The sequence below is a fragment of the Zeus faber genome (assembly GCF_960531495.2).
Source record: "Zeus faber genome assembly, chromosome: 18".
Lineage (NCBI taxonomy): Eukaryota > Metazoa > Chordata > Actinopteri > Zeiformes > Zeidae > Zeus > Zeus faber.
The window spans coordinates 11,176,235-11,200,173 of NC_137210.1; the positions used below are offsets into that span (position 1 = coordinate 11,176,235).

The 23,939-nt window shown below is 45.4% G+C and overlaps 2 protein-coding genes across 3 annotated transcripts in view; one reads left to right on the forward strand and one right to left on the reverse strand.

The window, feature by feature from the left end:
* Positions 1–1,803, forward strand: part of fgf14 (fibroblast growth factor 14) — a gene marked incomplete at both ends in the record, with an annotated part of 87,672 nt that extends 85,869 nt beyond the window's left edge. For both annotated transcript variants that reach the window (XM_080019406.1, XM_080019407.1), the window contains 2 exons: positions 233–431; positions 1,661–1,803. In XM_080019406.1, the coding sequence (XP_079875532.1) occupies positions 233–431; positions 1,661–1,803 (342 nt within the window). The remainder of the gene's footprint in view (positions 1–232; positions 432–1,660) is intronic.
* Positions 1,804–5,526: 3,723 nt separating this feature from the next.
* The window catches only part of itgbl1 (integrin, beta-like 1), a 43,842-nt gene continuing 25,429 nt past the window's right edge, over positions 5,527–23,939 (reverse strand). The window contains exons 8-11 of the mRNA XM_080018742.1: positions 21,307–21,423; positions 16,179–16,325; positions 10,173–10,286; positions 5,527–6,388 (exon numbers count right to left, since the gene is read on the reverse strand). Coding sequence (XP_079874868.1) covers positions 6,300–6,388; positions 10,173–10,286; positions 16,179–16,325; positions 21,307–21,423 — 467 coding nt within the window. The 3' untranslated portion in view covers positions 5,527–6,299. The remainder of the gene's footprint in view (positions 6,389–10,172; positions 10,287–16,178; positions 16,326–21,306; positions 21,424–23,939) is intronic.

Here is a 23,939-nt window from a genome sequence, read left to right on the forward strand (position 1 = left end):
TCCATAGGCCTAGAACTGTAGGGTCATGTGATCATATCAATAATAAATCTCACATTGTGCAGGATTCCAGCCTTTTTCCTGTCCCGTGCTATGCATGAATAATAAATCAAGACCCAGTTCATGGTTTCCTGCAGTGAAATGACACCTCTTGTGGTTGTTTGTGTTTTTTATTCTTTGTATTTTCGCAGAAGCCCCAGTTGTGATTTCTGTTCCTTGTGTCTTGTCTCTGCAGGAGCTCTTTACGGCGGAATGCAAGTTCAAAGAGTCTGTGTTTGAGAACTACTATGTGATCTATTCGTCCATGCTGTACAGACAACAGGAGTCGGGGAGAGCTTGGTTCCTGGGACTCAACAAAGAGGGCCAGGCCATGAAAGGGAATCGAGTGAAAAAAACCAAACCAGCTGCTCACTTCCTGCCCAAGCCATTAGAAGGTAAGTTTTTAGGGCTAATGGGAGGTGGTAACGATATTGTTATGCGATAGAACATCTAGATGTAGAAAGTCCTCCTCAGGATGTTGACCATCTTGGATTTGCAAGAGAGCACAGCCCAATGAGTAAACCTACACCATAATAAGTGAAATCAGCCTGCTCTTGGAATGGGTGGATTAAAAACGTGGATGTATGCGGCTATCCTGAAGATCGGTCAAAGGGAAGACTAGTACCTGCTAAAGACATGATCAAACCCTGGATAAAAGCACTGCTGCGTTTGGAGCAGTGAACGCAGCTCCTTTACATGTCATTTGTATTCGTCTCATGGTTCATAATTGAACCTGTGAGAATAGCAAATCCATCAGTGTAACACAACGCGGTGCTGTTCAACGGTGTTCCAACAGATGCATCAATCACTTTTATCACCTTCAAGCAGAGATGTATCCATTTTGTTTTTACACAGAATCAAGGTGAACTTGTTAAAAGGACAGTAAAGGAGCTATGCGTCCGTGGTTGCAAAGCCTTGCTCAGAGTTTTGTCATTCGAATTTAATAGACAAATAAACAACCTTTAATCCAAACCTTTTTTTTTTCGATCATTAGGAGTCTACCCCAGTGTTTTAAATTGATCCAGTATTGAGGAATTAGCTTTAGCCGACTACCCTCCAATGGGCCAATAGCGTTGCCAAAGAACGTGGTTGAGACTCATAATGATCGAAAAATAAGGCTCAGGTTAAAAAGTATGAGAGTTACAACATTAGTCTTACATTATACTACAGAAAATCAATCCAACTTGGACCAGACTGGTCAGACATTAGGCTTCGGAAGCAACGGTGAACAAAATTGATTGTTTCGACTCGGGTTTGCGTGACACGGTTAAAGACGACTGACATACACCATGGAGCCCAAATGGAAAGTTTTTTTTTTTTTGAGTTTTGTTTTCCTAGTGTGACAACGCTGCCTGACTTCAGTGACGTTGACTTCCTTCCTGGTACTCCTGGGATGGTATGGTTTGGTCCTCTGCCAACACCGTCCCCTCCTCCCTAACCCCCATATCTCGGGGGGGGGGGGGACGACAGTGGTCAGCTGCATAGAGTACTGTGACCGAGACGCCAGAGTCAACCGTCCGGACCGACTGGTGCAAATTTTCGAGTGCAGGAGAGGACGGGAGATGGATTCTCCCCTAGGGGTCTCTAACACATTCTGTCTTCCTCCGCTTCCTCTCCTCTGCAGTTGCCATGTACAGAGAGCCGTCGTTGCATGACGTCGGAGAGACGGTGCCCAAGGCGGCGGTGCCCCCCAGTAAAAGCACAAGCGAGCCTGCGGTGATGAACGGCGGCAAACCAGTCAGCAAGCCCGACAAGCCCACCACATAGCCACACCTGACCAGCGCTCAGTGTGTGTGTGCGTGTGTGTGTGTGTGTGTGTGTGTGTGTGTGTGTGTGTGTATATGTGAGAGAGTGCGTGCTCGGAGGCGTCAGGCGCGCCATGGGAGGGGGCAGGGGGAGGGGGAGACACAATGGAGGCGGGGCTCCTCCTCATTAGACTCCAGACCCTCTTTCTTCCTTCCGGGGGATCAGATCCAGGCAACCCTTATTTCCTCTTCTCCTCCACCCTTCCTCTTGCTCCTCTCTCACTCCGGCGGTCTCACTGAGCTTGGGCTCGGACAAATTCTTAAGGGCGGCCGAGCATCCCCGGCATCGGCAGGCAGAGGAGGGGGAGGGGGGTGGGGGGAGAACTCTGGGCACGGAATGCACGGCCAGACGTGGAACGCCTTCCTGCGAAAATCTATGAGAATGACGCGCGCTTTCACGGTCACACATGTGGTACCTTGTTTGCTGATGGTTCATCTAAGACCACCCCCACCCCCGCCCCCAACCCCCTCTAGGATGCCCCGTCACAGCAGAGTCTGTCTAATTTCAGATCTATTTTCTATACCACAGTGCACCAGCCTTGTCCTGGGGTAGAGACTGTACGATTAGAGTAAAACACGGACTGTCATCCTCTATTTTTTACAAGTACGTTCCAGTCTCCTTCTCTTTCTATCTCTAGTCACACACTTTTCTCGTTGTCAAGTGATTTAGAAAAGAAACAAACAAACGAAAAAAAAAAAAAGAAAAAAAAAACATTTTGGAACGGCGGCGTGTGATTTTCTATGATACACGATACGATTCACGCTGATGCGGTATAAACAGCAAAACACATGTAGAGAACGCTAATATTCTTCTTGTCAATTGTACAACACACACACACACACACACAAACACACACACACAAGCCAAACACAGACACACACACACACACACACACAAACACACACACACAAGCCAAACACAGACACACATACATAGACACACACGCAACCGCACACAGGCTGTGGGGAGGGTAAAATCAGAGTCTTAGTGTTGCTTTTTACTGCGAGATAAAAACACACTGGGGCCTGGGAGAGAGCTCCCGCAATCATAGCTGATGAAGTGCTAATTACCCCCACTGCAATCAATGCAAGGAGCGCCCCAGACATACAAACATACACACACACACACACACACACACACACACACATACACACACACACACGCACACACACACACACGCAGACACACTGATACACGGATGTGCGTCTGTGTGGGAGAGCGCTGTAAGGAGTGGTGTATACATATCACAATCTAAATCCCACCAGCGGCTCAGTCCGCCTCCTCTGGTAAATAGAAACCTGAAGTCTATTTTTCTTTAATCTTATTTCGGAGCGTGGGCTCTAGGAATATCTCTAGGCCTTGTAGGCCTCTGTCCCTCACTTCTCTTAGCTACGAGGCGAGGCTTGTGGCTTTGACTCAGACGGTCTATAACTACAGCACTGGCAGCCATCTCACGGCAGCGTTTACTTGGAGCCGGAGTGGGAACATGGCTGAGTAAAAATAGGCAACATCCATACCGGCTGCACCCCCCATTTTGTTGAGCAAAACTAAAGCATGGTCAAGGTTAGTATTGTGTTCTCTCTAATTGCAGCAGTAATACAAGAGATGGCTTATATTGTAACAATTTTACTGTATAAAAATAGGCAAAATTATGTTTAAAAAAAAATAAAGATATTACTTTTTAAAATGACTAGATATTATGAGAGGATTTGCCTCCTAGCTCAGCATGCAGAGTCCAGTACTGATCATCTTGGCCTATTATGTGCCTGTTTGGACCTTGATCCCCCGGCATGCAAAAACAGGTTCCCAGTCGCCACTGGGCCCAAGGTGCCTCACTCACCCAGTCCGTCATCCAGTAGAGGACACGTAGCATAATCCACTTAAACCAACGACCGTCACATCTCACATCAGATCGATCAATTCTGAAATGACCAAAGTCCTTTTTTCAACCCGAGAAGAACTGATTCTTTAACGAAAGGGAAAATCCAATCTAATTCATCTTTTGTGATTTAACTTATCAAAGCTTTCACTGTGATAGTATTTATTCCATCCAAATAAGAGTCCTGCAAGAATCCACTCTGCATAAGCCATTTGTGTGAATCTCTTAAAGGTCCTGACTGTTGTCATTTGGAGACGCGAGGGACATCTTGAATTATTCACATGCATGTATTTCTAAAAGGGATGAAGTCTGGGTGAAGCACTGCCCTGCTATGGAAAGGTTAAGCACCGTACTTGGGTTGGGGGCGTTGAATGGGCATGTTATAGGCTGTGGTACACTTGTAGATACTCTAGGAGAAAAGCAACGGCACCTTCTGTTCCCATTTCCATCACGACTGTTAGCAATTTTATCAAAGTTCTCTCGGATTCTATCAACCAATTTATTCGCCTTGCTTTATCAATTTTCCTACTAGGTTTGGTAGATAAGATTTAGAATGTTAGGTAAAGTGATGCTACTCTATGCTGCTAAAATTGCAACTATATTAAGACAATTTGATTTGATGAACACGATTTCCTGAGTTTGCTGGGGGTTGCGAGGAACCATTTCTTATGACATGATGATGATGATGATGATGATGATGATGATGAAGCACATTAGTTCTACTTTTAATATTTGTCTGTATAAAGCTGTTAATGCTATAATGGAAATGGCATACTATACACAAAGGAGCTGCAAACCATTATAGTTGTAGGTCTATTTGGGGTCGACGTCCACCTTACTCATTAAAACCAATAAAAGTTTATCTCCCCCTCAACGATGAACTCTACATGCTGGGCTGGCCACGCCGGCCCCGCGGCTCCTCCGAGGCTGACTTTATTTTTGTAAATGACTGGTGTGTAAATGTTCATCTCTGTTTGAGCTCTGTAGTCGCCGTTTTGTTTGTCCCTTTGTTTGTCCCCTTTCCATTTCTCTCGCATTATGGGTTTTTTCTGTGATGTCGTCTTCTTGATTCGGAAAAGTTTGTTTTACAAGGAGAACCACCTGGCGAAGGATTTTCTTTTTTTCTCGTGCCTCTGTTTCTGACGTTTTTTTTGTTTTGTTTTGTTTTTCTTTCTGTTGTACATTGTCCCATTTGTTGCATGGGAGAGGACGGCATTGATGAACTGCATGTAGTAGGCTATGTCTATCAAGAACTGTTGGTATGTACAGCTAATTTTACATATATGCAACGAGTTTGTCTGCACTGTACAGTTTGTGTTTGTTGTATACACATACAACATAATGAATAAAATATTTATATAAAGGTGTACTGTAAAGTCAGTAACATACTTAATGCAATATAAAGTGCAGTATATTATTGCACCTGTCATTTCGATGGGACAAATAAAACAGAGGGTTTGGCTTGTACTAAAAAGCATGAAAAAGGCCAAAGTAGAATTTACATTAAATTTTCTTTGTGACTTCTTATGGGTCCTCTTTTCAAGTGGTGATTGAGCTCTTGTGTCAATGCAGCTCTCGTCCCCCGATAACCACCTTTTTGGAAGCGTCCAGCATGCCACAACTGAACTATGTATGTCCTCTCTTTGTTCCTGCCACATTCAATCTAACATTATCACCAGTATGAGTTGAGACTGAGAGAGAAATGTCTTGTCTTGTGTACCAGGGGCACAGTGGGCGACACTGTACCCAGCAGATTGTTATTATAGTTGTTGTTTTTTTTTTTATTTAAGGAGGAAAGGAATAGGCACTATTTAAAGATTTATTTTCAAATATATATATGATATAAATATACCATTGCAAGTATGCCCATTTGGATTTATGCCATGTTAATACAGATTTATAACTATGTATGATTAAGGTCTTCGCCTCGTTTTCCATGCAAAATGTTGTGTCATGCGGCACATTTAATGTTTTATTATCAAAAAGGAAATAAAAATCCTCAAATGATACCTCTGACTTGGCTGCAGGGTGAGCTTTTGAGTCCAATTTGTCAGAAAAGCACTCTCTACAGTGAGTAACTGATCGTCAGCGTACCAAATAACCGCCCCCGCCATTATCCCGCAGTTAACAACACACATTAATAACAAAAAACATTTTGTTTTCCACGTCTGAATTCTGTTTATGTACCTGCATTCTATTATGTGTCGCTCTCTGGTCTATGTAAGCATTCCTATATATACAATCTTCATACATATAGTTGTATTGGAATCATATTAAAAAGGGTTACATTGTAATGTGTTATAATCAGAAAAAAAGAAAATACTTTCTGCTTCCATGATTGTTTCTTTCTTGCATACAAAACACGGTTTTAATAAAGATAATTTGTAACCAGTACAATGGATGAATGATTACTTGTACACAAGTGATACTGCAGGAACTGAAGTACACCCAGATTTTGTTTTTGGCTCCTGGTCCCGCCCTCCATCCCTCACAGGCTGTGGTGTTTTGGCACAGTGCGGGCAGGGGGGAGGTGGGGGGTCTCTCCCAGGACGTCAGAGTCCCCGTCCCCTCCCCTCCCTCAGTACTCTGTTCCAACCCAGATCTCGCACGCGTTTCCCGTCCAGCCGTCCCAGCAGTCGCAGTTGCCGCAATTGCACACTCCGTTCCCTGCGAGAGGAGGTGAGAAGAGAAGCTGTGAATTGGCAGAGCGCTGCTCCATCATGCCTGACCTTTAACAAGGTTCCTCTTTTCGCACTTTGCTTCCCTGGGTACCGGGCCTGATGCAGCCTCCGCTGCCGAGATCGTTATGTGGTGCGGTAACTCTGTTCCACCAAGCAGCCAGGGAAAATGGTGGAGGGATGTAGGACAACCTGTTCACATAACCTATGCAGCAGACTGACCAACTAAAGACAACAACTTCATATATACAGTATATATATTTCATTTCATTTCAGCAAATAGTGCTAAAACACAGCCATGGCCTTTGGTTCCAGAAGTATTTTCACAAATGTTTTCCCCCTAGGAGATTATATTTAAAATGATTTCTTCAACATCACGTTGTGCGGAATCCCAGAGGTTTTCCTGCATGATGAAACTATATGAAAGGATGACGCAATGGCCCTTGGTTACCAAAATTTGGTAAAAGCTGAAAACATTTAATGTTTCAGCTTCTTTCCAGAAACTGTAAAACATAAACTGTGTTTATCCAGAATCGGATTTGATGCCTGGAAACGCGCTCAGCTACCGCTACAGTAACCCTGGGCAGGACTGCAGCATTCAAATTATTCTTGCCAGTATCTCGCCATTTGGTCTGAACCGTCTGACTGGTTGCAAATTTTTCTCCTGAGAATCATCTGAGGTGAGAATCAGGCCATGGAGTTGCTAAATTGTGATTCCTTTCCAATCTACAGTGGCTAGTCTAAAAGTTTGTTGATCATATTTAGAAATTTCCCTTGAGACTCAAGCTCTACTGGCATGCGCAATGGAGCTTGGTGATTGGATGATTCTTGACGTGATGCTCTTCGGAACTTGGAAGTGACCGACCTCCCAAAGCTGGTGAGTACACAGCCGTGTGCCGTGTCTAAATTGTCGTGGTGAATTGTGTTGACTATTTAGCGATTCATTCATGCCTGTCCAAAAGCCGCTTTGAAAAAATACTTCCGGAGCCTTGATCGTAAGATATAACCATGCCCCCCAAATTTGAGCTCAACAGCTTACTGGTGAGGTAGATAAGAACATAAAGCTTAGATGTGAGACCTTAGTTATTTTTTGTAAAATCACGATAACAAGTCAACATCCCTATAAGCCAGTCACACCAGTATGGAGAACTGTTGAAGCTCACCCCATTATTTAGGCACCCTGTTGGGGAACATTATGGTGGATCAGACTTTGCGTGCGTCGTTATCGATGACAGCTGTCGCCTATGTCATGAGAAATATCTAAAAACAATCGCACCAGCCGTGGGTTTTGTGTATCATTACACCCTTCCATTCTGAACCGGGGGTGATAACTTCCTGTTCTGGGTGTTTCCCCTCCCAGCGTACGGAGCGCCTCGCTGTCAGAGCGGGGGGAAGGCGGCGGAGTCAAGAAGTGCCCTTCCGCTGTCTGCCTGTCACACGGCAAAGGAGACTCGTCCACAGCCGCGCCTCACTGCCGGCGTGTGGGGGCTACAGAGACACAAGGAGACTTCGATTTAAAAACGGGGCAGAAAAATCCACCCACGCTGTGGATTTTTGAACCATTGTGTGACGAATAGCAAATATGGCTTAAATCCAAGTCCAAGGCCAGGCCCCTGGCATCCCCCTCGTGGGGTCTAGCTCTCCAGTTTGGGAATCACTGCTCCGGAAGATATATCTTAGTTTTAGTGATCCGCTGGGTCTTAAACATGGAAATAAAACCATGTAATAAGATAAAAATAAAAATAAAAATAAAAATAAAATTTAAATAAAGACGGTCCAGGGAGCAGCACTCTGGTTCCCTGCATCCCTGTGGGAGGACATGTTTCTGGTCCCATCGTGGCAAACCAGCGAGCAATTTTGTAATTGTAATCATAAATCATTAACCTCTTAGGTGATGGTGATAATTGCGGTGGTATGTGAAAGCAAAACAGAAAATCTTTCATTCCTTTTTAGTTTTTTTTTTCTCAACAAATTGATGAACATGCCCCTGACAACCACATTTGCGGTGTTTTATGGAGATTGATGGATTTAATTAATTTGACAGACTTTTACCTCTGTGTAGAAGTGAGAAGGGTGTGTGTGTCTCCCAGCTGAGACCGTTACAGAAATGATCATCTTTGGTGCATGAAATTAATCATGAGGCATTCCTAATACATTGAATTTTCCACATCACTCATCAATTGTATTCGAAATGAGAATATACAGCTTTGAAGAATCCATGAAATATCTGGATGCAGAGCAAATTATTATCAAACTTGGCTTACAAATCTTTGGCATCATTAAAATTGACATGGTTGAGTGCATCACTGCTACCTTGGGACAAGTGTGTGTCTTTTTTTTTTTCCATTTAAGCCTCAACTCTACTAAAAAACAAACAAAACAAACAAATAAATAAAACAAATGTAATCAATATAATTATCCATAATATGGAGCCACATATGCCCCAATTAGTGATATGATAATTGGAAACATTTAACTTGCATAGCCATAAACTTCACCTTTCATTTTTTGTTTTCTTCGGTCGCCTACCAGGGCTCCAGACGAACTTTTTAAATTGTTGGCACTGGTGCGCCTTACTTTTTTATTAAGGTGCACCGGCACATCATTTAGGTGCACCTAAAATGTTTTAGGCCATGATTAGACATCTTAGGACCAGGGACAGGGGATATAGGTGTAACAGTAACCTCAGTCGATGATGTCGGGTCTGGGCTGGGTCTTTCAGGGCGGGGGGCAGGTGTAACGAAACAAAATGAAAAAATAATCAATTGCAGTGTTTCCCAGTTTTTTCGAGTTCCCGAGGAACGCAGCATCACTGCCAACACGAATTACAGTTTTCCGAGTTCCGGTGAATGCAGCACCACTTCCTGCTCTCTCTCGACCCGATACAATTTGGCACGCTTTCTTATCCACCTGAGCCAGAGAGCCGTGTACGCGTCCTTGAATGTTACACCAGAGAACAGATCCGCTAGTTAATCGATCGCAGATGGAGTCGTTCTCTCGCACAAATCAAAAAAAATAGAAATAAAAAAGCTAAAACCGGTCGGCAAATATACTTTGGCGGCCATTAATATACCTGGGCGGCCCACCCAAGTTTAATTTGAATGGCATGCACGCAAGACATGCATGGCACATGGGCTAATGTACATAAAATCCTGCTATACACTGACAAAATAATCTCAAGAAAATAGGCTATGTTTATAATATTTGCTCAAAGGCAAATGTCTGCACACCCAGTTGCTGTTTGTTGTAAAAATATTTTTATACTTTCTTTTAAATTTCAGGTGCGACCAATGAAAATATTTAGTCACACAGATTTTTGGTTGCATGTGCGACCAAACTTGTCGCATCCTGGAGCTCTGTCTTTAGAGGCAGTTTGTCTTCATCTTGAGCCACAGATGCTTATTTGAGTGAGACTGAAGCTGACATTCAAAGTCATGATGTCTGGAAAAAGAAACACTTCTAAACAGCTGTCCAAATGCTAGCTGCCCTGGGGCAAGAATGATTATGAAAATGCACAGAGGCTTCCATTATGAGTGGGCGCGAAAAGACAGGATTAGAGGCAATCCACACAAAAGTATGTGAGTGTTTTATGTATGTGTGTGCATCTGTCTGAGTTTGTATTATTTTACATAACACAGCCAGAGCCGCTAAAAGTAGAGGGGGAGAAAAAGAGATTACTGTGTGTGTGTGTGTGTGTGTGTGTGTGTGCGTGTGTGTGTGCGTGCGTGCGTGCGTGCGTGTGTGCATGCGTGTGTGTGTGTGTCCTGCACTACCTGTGCAGACGAGGCCGTCATGTTGGTCACACTCCCGGTCATCACACTCGCAGTCTTCCCCGGACACCCACCACTCCTGAGGAGAACAGATACAACGGCCGCAGTGACAGGACCCTGCCAAAACAAGAGCCCGCACGGACACACACACACAAACACACACACGCACACACACACAAGCACACACACGCACACAGACACACACACACACACACACAAACACACACACACACACACACACATGAATAAACTAGGTGAGACTAGAGTGTTCACTACTGGGTGAGTCACTCTTCTCATACTCTCATATGAGAGTATGAGATCCATAGGGCTGTTATGAGCATGACATTTTAGTTGATTAATTGTCAACAACTGCAATTAAAAATTGTATCGATTTTTTAGCGCCATTAAATAAAACTTGTAACAATACGTGGCATTGATGATTGGAACATAAAATATTGTGTAGACATAACTACTTGTGTAGCTAGTTGTGTAGATTATAACTTATTCTATTTATAGCAACATTTTTAACATTGGTTTAAAATTCCCCTTAAATTTGTATGGATTGTGATATTGATGTTAGATAAAAGATTGCGATCTGCTGAATTAATTGTGATCAGGCGATTACGTAACAATTGTAACAGCTCTGATTCACACAGAAATCAAGATATGAGGACTAATAATAATAATAATAATAATAATAATAATAATAATAATAATAATCATAATAGAAATTGGAAATTTTCCCTCCGCAAATCTCCCTAAATAAGTCAGGAGTAAACTGTTGTCAACAAAATTCAAGAGATTATTTGTGTGTAATCACAGAGGCTTGTTTGCTTCTTTCACATTTTCGCTCAAAACACTCTGTCCCGAGCAAAGTGATGCTTTTAATGGGACATATATTTGTGTTCCCTTTCATCTTTTCCCGCTTGATGGTTACAATATTTCTCACAATGTTATTATAACAAGTCTCTTGTTGTTTCTGGGGCAGAGATGGACCAGGAGGCAGGTATAACAAAAACAGCCTTTGGAGGTAAACATTTATTTAATCAAAAGTCAAGACGTTTGTCTTTTCAGACAAACATACTGTATATGTAACACTTGCAGTGTGCAGTGGGAGACCAGCCTCGCTGTCAGGAGAGGGAGGGAGGGAGGGAGGGGGAGAGAGAGAGAGAGGTGAAAACACAGCAGCTTTTAAACACTCTACATATTACTTCGATCTCCTGCAGGTGCGTCCACTTTCCACTTTCGGCCAGTTCTGGCTCTCTCCACCTGCAGATGCTGCCAGAACCACTCCCCACTGCCACATACCCCCACCACCGAACTTAAGCCGGGGAACTGCCCGGACAACTCCTCCCCAAAGTAAGGGAGGAAATCAGCCACCATCATCTTAGCCCCCGGCCTATGGATCACTTTGATTTTAAAAGGCTAGAAAGCCAGGTTCCACCTTGTGATCCAAGCATCCTTCATGCGGTGAAGCCATTGTAGTGGGGCGTGGTCCGAATAGAGGGTGAACGGGCTCCCCAGGAGGTAATAACGTAGAGCGCTGATCGCCCACTTGACCGCCAGGCATTCATTCCCCACGGTGCTGTACTTTGTCTCCCACTGGAAGAGCTTTCTGCTGATGTACAGCACCGTGTGTTCAGCCCCGTCCACCTCCTGGGTCAAAACGGCGCCCAACCCTCCATTCGAGGCGTCTGTCTGCAGGACAAAAAGGAGAGCAAAGTTAAGTGTATGGAGCACTGGCTCCCAACAGAAGGCCTGTTTAACCCTCTCCAACGCCAGCTGGCACAGCCTCATCGACCGGCTGGATCTGAGGCAGCCTTCCAGGTGAGGTCTGTTAGGGTATTGGTCAGCACTGAAAAGTTCAAAATAAAGCGCCTATAATAGCCTGCCACCCAAAAATCTCCTCACCTGTTTTTTTGTCTTGAGCCTTGGGCAGGCCGCTTCCTTGTCTCTGAGGATGCACCTTCCCGCCGCCCAAGTGGTACCCCAGATACCGTACCTCCCTTTCGTCCAACTAGACACTTCTTTGGGTTGGCTGTCAGCTCGGCCCACCTCAAGGACCCCAGGATCGCCCCCTACCTGCTGCATATGCTGCTCCCAGGTATGACTGTGGATTATAACATCATCCATGTATGCAGCAGAATATGCTGCATGTGGGCCCAGCACCCAGTCCATGAGGCTCTGGAAAATGGCTTGGGCCCCAAACAACCCGAACGGATGTGTGCGAAACTGGTACAAACTGTCCGGAATGGAGAAGACCATTTTTTCCCTAGACCCTGGAGACAAGGAAATATGCCAGTAGCCCTTGGTCAAATCCAATTTCAAATCCACAGCGCCAGGCCAAGCCAACCCAGGATTTTGCATCAAACTTTGACACATCATTCACTCTGCGATAGCCCACACAGAAACATATAGACTCATCAGGCTTCGATACCAGCATGATGAAGCTACCATTTTCTGTTGGACTCTTCAATCACTCCCATGTCAGACATCATGGCCTTGATCTCTGCCTGCACCAACTTTCGTTTGTGCTCAGGCAAGTGATGACATTGATGTTTCAACGTGGTTTCGACATTCCCAACTCATCTCTCTCCACTACTGTTGTTGCCAGAGAGACAGGGGCGGCCGCCCTCCATGCTTTTAGGAGGATGAGGTGGTAAATTTGGGTAGCCCCCCACCGTCTGAGTGTACAACCTCATAATCAACATCTCCCACTCTCCGCGTGACCACAATGCCACTTGGCGAGTAATTTAGAGCTAGACGTGGGAAGTAAAATGAAGACCTTATCTCCTGGTGAGAAATGCCTCAGCTGAGCCCACTGATGCCGTTGTGCGTGGAGCAAATTATCCCGCGACATCTCTCAGGTCCAGGATGTACTAAACTTCATTTTTACTTGTGCTTGGACCTCCCTCCCAGCTTTCCTTAAGTATGTCAAACACACACTTGGGCTTTCTACAGAAAAAAAGCTCACAGGGAGAAAATTCTTTCAAGGGCTGGGGAACCTCCCGCATTGCAAGTAACAGAGGATCCAACCACCTATCCCAATTTCGGCTATCCTTGTGAACGAACTTACGAACCATGTTCTTCATCGTTTTATTGAACCATTCCATCTATCTGGGGATGGTACACGCTGGTCGAAATGGAGCGAACACCCAACAATTCATACAGTTCCTTGAGTGTGCGTGACATAAATGATGTGCTTGTTCAGTCAGAATCTCTTTCGGGATTCTGACTCAGGAGATAACATGAAACCAAGCCTTTGAAACACTTTTTACAGAAATGCTATGCAGGGGAACTGCTGTGTTGCATAATGCACCTGGACTAACACAAAGCCTCAGCTAAGGGAATGGGGCAAAATGTCGCTTTTGTGGTGGCTGCGGATTGACTAACTGGCATTCACGGCAGGACGCACACCACTGTTGCACACCTGCGCGAATCCCAATAGAAACGGGCCATTATACGGTTCAGTGTTTTGTCGTTACCCAGGTGACAGGCCATAGGTTGGCGATGAGCCGCCTGGAAAACCATTTCCCGATGGCTTTTCGGCACAAGCAATTTTGTAACCTCCTCCTGTTTGAGTGTCACGAAACAAACAACACAGTTTATCCTGGATTACGCAGCAGTACGGGTGAGTGGGAGCTGTACCAGCGGACACCAGTTGTCCATTGATTTTTATCATCTGGTCGAGCAGGCAATCTGCCATGGGGCTGACCTCAGGAGCCTCTGCGCTCTCCCTCTGAGGCCCTCCACTGACTACCGTGAATCACTCACACGTCTCCACCGGTTGTGAACGCGGCCCACTACCTCCCTAACTAGCCTATTAAACTCAGACGAATCAGTTCCTGACAACAGGTCCGGTAGTGGCATCGGTGAGCTGGGAGCTAACCGCAACCTTCACTCTATGCTTTTTCCCCTTACAGTGAATTTTCACTGGAACTACTGGGTGAATATTCCCATGCACACAACTTATCCTCACCCACGACGCCTCCACTAGGGCCCCGGGTCGAACCAGATGCTGTGGATCAGGGTCTACGTACAGCCCAAATCCAACAGAGCCAGGTGTGTCCCCCCTGTATATTTACTGTTATACTCTACGCCCCTTCTGGACGGGGAGAGTGGGCCGGCTCGCCAACGACCCGGACCACTTGTCCCACCGCCATCAGGGGACACTCCTTGTGTCCAGGCCGATGGCAACGCCAGCTCACCTGTCCTGGTGTCTCAGGTGCCCCCTGTGGGTCCAAAGCAAATGATGCTGAGGATGGGCCCTGTGGGGAGGAAGGGAGTGAATGGGGAAACAAAATTAGGAGTGTGGGTGCTCCCATGGCAGCTCTTCCTTGGAACTGGTGGGAGTCTGGATGATGGTGTTGACTCTGACGACAGCTGGGCTGCTGGCGCTGACTCTGGTGATGGCTGGACCTCTGACCCCAGCAATGACTGAGCTGCTGATGCGGGCTGCTGTCTACCTTCCTTCATTTCTGCTATGGTAAAGAATGCTTCCCGGCTGGTGGGGATCCAGTCAGAAGGGTTGGTAGGAGGGGGGTTCTGGTTCAGCCGCTCCACACTGAGCTCCATCTGGGTCTGGTAGGACTGGTTGGAGGCTCAGGCACTCCTGTCTCAGTGTGTGCAGCTCCTCATCCTGCACCTCCAGCGCCGACAGCTGCTGCTGCTGGGCATCACGGTTCTTCTCCTGTACCTCCACTAGGCAGCGAAGAGCCTCCCCAAGTGGAGATTCCCTCTGTCCTCCTGTTTGTCTGTTCACTGATCCTGCCTACTACGCCACTGTATAAAGTCTCTTATCGGTTTCTGGGAGCAAAGATGGACCAGGGGGCATTTAGAACAAAAACAGCCTTCACAGGCAGGCATTTATTTAAACAAAAGTAAAGACAATTTAGTGGGAGACCAGCCTCGCTGTCAGGAGAGAGAGAGAAAGCGAGAGCGAGAGAGAGAGAGGGAGAGAGAGAGGTGAAAACACAACAGCTTTTAAACAGTCTGTTAATTACCTCAATCTCCTGCAGGTGCATCCCCTTTTGGGTGCCAGGGCTGGCTCTCACTACCTGCAGATACCGCCAAAACCACTCCCTACTGCCACAATTGTTAATATTGGGATTATTTAAATTTTTCTTAGAAGATGAGCTTGGATATAGGCGTACCTACTCCCAAATCTCCCTCAAATGGGAGAGTTAACTTTCAATTGCCTTTAACGTGTGTCAGCATTCGTGACTTCTTTGTTCAGCGGTAGCTGTTGATCATTCAGTAGAAAGGCAGGTGGACGGGAGACAAACACATCGACCGGTATCTGGCTTTTTTTATTTAATTTTTTATTAAAGATTAAACCCAGGGGCCCCTTGTCAATCTCCTCCGCTTTCATCACGGGTCGGGCTGCAGAGGCAGCAGCGGAGGCAAGCACACACTTGACTCTGAATTTGCAAACAGAACGAAAGGGAGAGAGAGGTGGGGAGGGGAGAGACTAGGGTAGAAAACTAGATGGATGACGGGGTGGAAAAGTAATGAAAAAGAGCTGCGGGAGAGAGTTCTTGTGCTTGTGGGATGAACACGGCAGACACTCTGCAGCTGGATTTCACTTCACCACCGCCCAACAGCTCTAATTTACTGCTAATGAATACATAGAAATAACCCACTATGTGCAGAATTCACTGAAAAATGTTGATTTGTGGAGTGCAGTAGTTTGTGAAACAGCTCTGTCATCAATCTCAAGTACCTACTAAATGAGGGCATAAATTAGACATTCTTTATATTGTTTCTGTGTGTTTATGTGAGTGCTGGTATCGCTCCCTTTACCGGAAATTTGAACTTAACCTCTAACCACTTAACCACTGCGCTAATGTTTCACTTGAAGGATCTGACGCGGTCCAGAAGCTGACAAAAATCTGGAATTGTGGAATAGGATGGAGCAGAAAAAATGTTTAGAGAGAATCGAAATGTGAAAGCTTGTGAAAAGGCTGTGAAAAGGCAATTTCGCAGGATAAACTGATAGTTTGATACAACCTTTCCCGCTGCACAAGACTCCGTCCTGGGTCTCGCACAGCTCCTTGCTCTGGGCCTCGGTCATTTCACAGCTCCGGGGGAACTGGCACAGCTTGCCAAACCAGCCCTTCTCGCAGATACACCGTCCGCAGGAACAGTAGCCGTGACCTGGAGGGAACAGAGGCAGACGTTTTCAAAAGTGAACACAGGACGGTGGATGTAACAGTGAGGAAAGATGAGATAGACCAGAAACCAAATTATAAGATATAATCAAAGTTAATTAGGTAAAGGGGGTTGGGTGGGGGGGGCTCTTGAAAAGCATCTGAGGACAGAAAGTGAAAGTGGAAAGGAACAAGGAGGTGACAGTGAAGACATTGAACCTTGGCACTAATAAGCAGTACAAGGAGACAGAGCCGTAGGAAGACAAAAGACACTCTCCCAGCTTATTGTGTTCCTCCCAGGAGACATGAAAGGAACTGTCATCGCTGGGCTTGTCCTCTCCTTAATAAACCTCCAGCACTTCAAAAGAGCAGGAAAAACATTTGGGATAAAAGAAAAGCTATGGAAGACAAACACACACACACACACACACACACACACACACACACACATGGACACACACACAGTACACACACCACACAAGCGGGACATCTAATTGGTTGAAAGAGGCAGTTAGGCTCTAGGGTGACTTAATGGGCCGTCAGCATCACAGACGTTTTAGTGCCCACATATGCTCACTCACACACACACACACACACACACACACACTCACTCACTCACTCACTCACTCACTCACTCACTCACTCACTCACTCACACACACACACACACAAACACACACACACACACACACACACGAACACACACACATATACAGTGCAAACGAGCGGGCACACGCCAGCGCCCTCTTTCATCTTCAATAGAACTTTATGGATCACTCATGAGGACCTCAATCTAATTTAAATCATGTCATGTCAAGGAAGCTGTGTCGCTGAATGATTCCATCTTCTCACAATGTCCCGTCATGGGAAGCGATCATAAAAAAGGGCATGTTTTATCATCCAACTCTTAATTCGACCGTAAATCCTGTGGTGGGTTATTCCATGCTGGAAACTAATAGGAAATAATTGCTTTTTCAGTGTATGAATCTACCCCAAAATGTAAAAGACCAACATATTAAAAATGTTGATTGTTGTTGATGGTTTTTCATAGCAAATGGTGTGTGTGTGTGTGTGTGTGTGTGTGTGTGTGTTTGTGTGTTTGTGTGTGTGTGTGGGGGGGGGGGGGTTCAAATCTTCTAGATATCTTAAAAGAAACATATTTGAGATGAATATCGTGTACATAGAGAATCTTGCCCCAGCTCCAGAAAACACATTTATATTCAGTTTATGTAGCGCCACACTACTCAACCTCATCTCTTCATCTCTTCCTCTCAGATTGGATCTTTTCTCTCTCTCTCTCTCTCTCTCTCTCTCTCTCTGTCTTCCATTCTACATCCCTCGGCCTGTCTACCCGCCGGTGGAGATAGAGGATGTGATCGCTGTTGGTGTTGCTGTTGCTGTTGCTGTTGCTGTTGCTGTTGGTGGTGTGGGTGCACCTGTGTGGGTGTGTATTTGGGTGATGGTGGCTGGTGTGTGGGGTGTGTAACAGGGGAGCTACATTGGGTTTGTCACTCAGGGGGAGTGGAGTGGCAGCTCTGGAATGGGCCGCGCATGGCTGCCTCAATCAGTCGGGCTGCAAGATCAGTTAATTGCTTTGGAGGAGCAGCACCCTAAACCTCTTTCAATTAGTCTGCACCTGCCTTCCACAGCGCACTCATTACACAGCGCGGCAGCTTAGGGAGCCAGACCCGACTCTAACGCTAGGAGGCCGTGGTGGTGTGCCACTATACTAACCCGATATTCAACCCAGAGGAGACTTTAGAATGAGAGCTGTCAGAGTTTAGGAGGTCAGTGACAGGAGGCTGGAGGAAGACTACAGGGAAAAGAGAAGAAGAAAGCCAACAAAGAGGAACACAGTGGAAGTTTAAAATCTGCCTCGGCAGCCTGACATGCCCTGCCCAGCTGGCCACACATACACACACATGCGCATGAACAAACACACATACACACACAAAAACACAAGAGTTGAAAGTCCAAAGGATGGCAGCTTGACAGCAAGGCTGAACAGCACTGTTCTATGTGTTCGCCTGTACGGAAGTGTGTGTGTGTGTGTGTGTGTGTGTGTGTGTGTGTGTGTGTGTGTGTGTGTGTGTGTGTGTGTGTGTGTGTGTGTGTGCTTGTGCGTGCATGTGTGTCTTTGGGGTTGTGTGAGTTTTGTGCATGTGTTCATCTTTATGCATGTGTGTGGATGTTCATCTGTGTGTGTGTGTGTGTGTGTGTGTGTGTGTGTGTGTGTGTGTGCGTGTGTGTGTGAGTGGGCGTGTGTGTGTGTGTGTGTGTGTGTGTGTATGTGCGTGTGTATGTGTGTGTGTGTGTCTGTGTGTGTGTGTGTGTGTGTGTGTGTGTGTGTGTGTGTGTGTGTGTGTGGGCGTGTTTGTGTGGGCGTGTGTGCGCTTGTGAGCGTGTGTGTGCTTCCTTGTTACTCCCTGAGTCTCCCTGGCAGTCTACTGAAGCATTGTCTTGCTACAGCCCAACACACAATAAGCCCCAGCAAATGCATTCACATAAATATTACATCCCCTTAAAGCAGCAACTTGCCCTCAGACACCGCAATGCACCAGTTATGGAAAATGGCACAGCTCACGGAAAATATATGACAGTGCACTTCTTAAAAAAGGTGGATGGTGTGAAACATTATGTGTATGAGTGTAGGGAATGTGTGGTTATATAGAGGATGGGGATGTCCAGTTGAGGAGGGCTAGTCTAAGGGTTTTCGCATTTGGGAGAGGATTCTCCCTTGGAACAAATAATACATAAAAAAAAAAAATCACAAAATGTGCATTGGAGTCATGCTCCCAACCAAAGCATTTTAAAAAAGAGGATTTGGTGCTCTCTGACCTCTGATCACATGGAGGTAATTAGGGTCCCTCTTGCGCTGGCTCTCAAGCCCTGCACAAGGCTACTCCACAGGCTCTCGATAATTCTGAAGGTATCTGGAGGAGGGGCAAGGTCACTGATCAGTGGAGATGAGCAGAAAGGGTGTAGATTCCGAAGAGGAAGTCGAAGGATATTGATCAGTTGAGGACCGCCTGGCTGCCCAGTGTTAAAGGAAACATATTATTCAGCATTATTGCTCGGTGTCTGACAGAATACCCCCTAAGAACCTCCTACATCTCAAATGGGGTCTCAAATGTACCGGGGTGGAGATCCAGGATGCCTGGAGCAGACTGGTGTGGTCCCCCAAGTGGCTCTACAACAGCTTGAGCCTCCTTCGAGTCCACAACATCAGAGTAGCCCAAGCTCAAGAAGGGGATCATCACTGTTTGTACCGTGTCGTGAAACGCTCATCGGGGCCTTCATGGATGATCTGACCGTGACAGCAACATCGGTCTCAAGGAGCAGGTGGATCCTGAAGGGTTTGCATAAGCTGATCACTCGCATGAGATTCGAGCCAGCAAAATCCAGATCCCTGGTGTTGAACAGGGAAGATTGTCAACAAATTCCACTTTGTTTGACAGTCTTCTTTGACAGCACTATCCAATCATTTTACAGGGGAACCTGGCTACGGTGTTCCACTGCAGCCTGAGGGAAACAGCATCCATCCGGGCATCAGGAGCTGGAAGCCTGGTTAGCTGCTGTGGAGAAGTCAGGCCCGTCTGGCAAGTTCAAGACCTGGATATACCATTATGCCATCCTCCCTCCTTCCATCCTTCCTCTGGCTCCTTCTGATCAAAGAGGTTCCAAGCAGGTTCAGAACAATAACCTGAAACGCCTCATCACTAGCCTCAACAAAGAATTCATGGGAGCTCAAGGGAGTCTTGCGACCATACAGTCTCCCAGGCCGGCATGGAGGCAATAGATAGATAGGAAAGATAGGGAGTGGGTGGAAGAGAGGAATCCCCTTTTACACATGCAGTGTATCCCTGAAATGTTCCGGAACATTTCCTGCATGGGGTCATGTGTGAATAGGAGCAGGGATCGCTATTCCAGGAAATCTGGTCCCAGAATGCGGGTACGGCTGTGTTGAGAATGGAAGCAGTAACATTGCCGGGACAAGCACTTAAAGAGTTACATCCGTCTGACTGTCCATGTCCATGGCTCCATCTATTCCGGCATTATCATGGCATGTGAGCAGAAGGTGCAAGAAGGAAATGTTCCTGTTCATGAATGTAGCTGCATGTGTGAATAGCGAAACTCACCAGCGGTGCCACAATCCCAGTAATTTACCAGGAACTATGCGTGAAAGGGGCTTACTCGCTGCCATCTGAGAGAGGCTGGATTATTATCATCTACATCCATTACAGTGGCAGTGGCTAAATGGTGCAAATTAAGAGACCAATCTTCCACAGAAGAGAAAGGTGTGACTTCAAAGGGAGGGGGTAGTGATCTTTCTCAAATCCAATTCTGAGTAGGGTGTGCAGGAGAGGGGTGTGCCGGTGGATATGAAAGAGAACAGAAAGGATCGCATGGCATTGATCTTCAAAATCAGTGTCTGGTCCTGGCATCATTTCAAAGTGGGGGTTGAATCTGTGAGCCCTGTGTGTCTGTGCGCGTGTGTGTGTGTGTGTGTGTGTGTGTGTGTGTGTGTGTGTGTGTGTGTGTGTGTGTGTGTGTGTGTGTGTGTGTGTGTGTGTGTGTGTGTGTGTGTGTGTGTGTGTGTGTATGTGTGTCTAGGTATGGACGAGCATTTTAACCCCTCGAAAAGAGAATAAAGCAGAAGGGAATAACAGACGACAGCTCAGAATGAGGCTGAGCACTTTCCTTTATATGAGGATTTACTGTGGAAGAGTTACTGTGGAAAAGCCTCTAAAATGAAGGATGGCATGAACACAAACCTCAAGATGTGGATTTGCCATCTGGCTAATACCACTTTTTACCCATCCATCCTTTATTCCTGCAACTGCTCTCTGCCTTCATAGAAACAGAATTTGTGAAGAATTTCTGAAAGTGTGGGTTTCTGTTGGTGGACGTATGTGTGGATGGGTGTGTGTGTGTGTGTGTGTGTGTGTGTGTGTGTGTGTGTGTGCGTGCGTGTGTGTGTGTCCTCACCTCCACAGATCTCCCCATTGATGTCCTCACACTGACGGTCATCACACTCACAGCTTTTGCCGTAGATACGACTCTCTCCAGGTGGATGGCACGTACATTGTCCACATTGGCACTGGCCTACAGACAGAGATCTGCATTGTTAAGTATTCCAAAACAGATCTGTTCATATGAATGAGGGGGGGGGGGGGGGGGATACATTTTTGTCAGCACCTCAATCAAAAGGGTTATTTGCATTCCCGGACCCGAGCAATAAGTGATTTTTAACTAGAGTTAATCCCTCCCTCACATTGTCTCCTCTGGCCACACCAGGCTATCTCATATGTAAATCAGTCACTCCGGCACAGGCTTACACATAGTTTAACATAAGTGCACACGTGCAAGCAAGCGTGCACGCACGCACGCACGCACGCACGCACGAACATACGCACGCATACAAAGACAGACACACACATGTACACACACACACAGCCAACGAGGGTCCTATCCCACTTCAATCAGTGAACTTCTAGTCAGGGTGGCCACAGGGGAACATGCAGAGTGAATGTGGCTAATGGTGAAACTCATTAGAAACACATAATCTATTCCAGAAACTGTCTAAGCTGTCATCGGAGTCGTACAGCCTACCATCTCACTGATCATTTCAAAAGCTTCCTCACTGAGCTGTAACAATTCTGAGTATATAATGTGCCCACTAAGACATGAGAGGGGAGATATTTACGTAATCTGTAAAATCCCAGCATTACCTGTCATAAAAATGCATTTTCTTCCGATGTTTACAAAACGACACAAGCTACAGCCTTAAAATACAGGAACTTAAATGTGTATTTTCCTTTTTTTTGTATCAATACCCAGACCGACTAGAGGTGCAGCTAGGGGAGACTGCACAACCCCACTTAGAAAAACTGCATTTAGCCAGGTCTTCTTCTTTTCCTTCGGAGCATCACATCGATGGAATTCAGTACTACAGTCAATCAGAGAGTCCCCATCCTATTATTAATATAAGTAAAATGTTACGAAGTGGCTTATTGAAAGCCAACAATGTCAATACAGATGCTGTTTTCATCCACCTTTAACATGACTGTACGCATGCTGTACCTGTTTTATCTGAGGGGCGGGGCAGGGCGGGGAGGGGGCATGGATGTATTAAGATTTTAAATGCATGGGTTAAAATTTAGTTCTGACTATCACAAAATGAAAGCGGCATCCTGGTTTCTCTATTTCTTTATTGAATGGTATTGAAATTAAATTCAAGGTAGGGTCATACCCTCAGTATGCAATTCATTTATAGCTGCAATTTAACTGGATATAAATGTCAGCGTTTGCGCCTCTGGCTGAAAATTTGAATGTACCCATCAGCCAGTGCGTAAACATTTCCATGGTAACAGCGAACTCCACCAATCAGATATGTCGCTGTTACAATTAGTAGAAGTAGTAGAAGTAGTAGAAGTATAAGTGGTGTAGTAGTTCTCTATGATATCGCAAATATAACATGATTTTCTGAAAACATGGTCGATACCATACAGACAATAAAATTGTTATATACATTGTGTAATATTTACGCAGTTATTTATAAACGTTTGCAGCCCTAACGGTAATCCTTACCCTAAAAACTACAAAAACTACAAGTCTGCGCCGTTTTTTATGCATCTGGATGCAATGACCTCATGGGTAAGGTAGTTATATATTATGACAAACCGAAAAAGGAAAAAAAAAGGTATGGGTGAAAAACTACATGCACATGTTACTAGGGGTTAATCCCCCTAAAAGTACATGTCCAGAGCTGTCCAAAACAGTTGACTTATTTTGGTTTAATTACTGGGATATTTTAGAGCTTCAAAGGTGACCTCTGGTCAGGGTTCAAAGGTCAATGTCTCAGTTAAGGGTCCACTGAAATCTCTCAAGCCTTCATACGTACAAGACAAGACCTTTACAAAACTGTGTTTGGTTTTGTTCTACGACAAATTTAAAAAATAAATCTGATTTTATTCCGTTTCGATTGTGAATGGTCTTGAAAAACACACTTCGGTTGCGGGTTTGGATTAATTTTTCTTTAATTAATAAATTAATTCATTGATTTATTGTTTCATTGATTAATTTATTTCACTAAAATTACTAATCTCATGGGCCTAATTTGACAAATCAGGAAGCATATTGTACTGTGTCCAGCAGAAAACCGATATATGTAGATGCAAGAGGCATTATTGCGCTTAATGAAGATGTTTTAAACACATGATTTCTGAAGGCTGCTGCCTGCTTCCTTCTATTCTTATCAAGCTGTGTTTTCTGCTTGTGCAGTAGTTTCTCGTTTTGAGCTTTCCCCATTTGCATGGGGTCCACTGAGCACATTTGGTGTGTGGTGCTAATAAATAATCTACAACTTGTGTCTCCCATTGTCTTGGGATGACTCATTGTGTCGAAGTGGGATGGTCAAGGTCAGTGCATGGGATGCAAACAGCGAAAAACATGAATTTATCGTACAGCCCCCCAATTGACAGCATCAGCATATGAGTGCACACATCTCACATCTTCAGAAACATGTGCACACACACACACACACACACACACACACACACACACACACACACACACACACACACACACACACACACACACACACACACACACACACACAC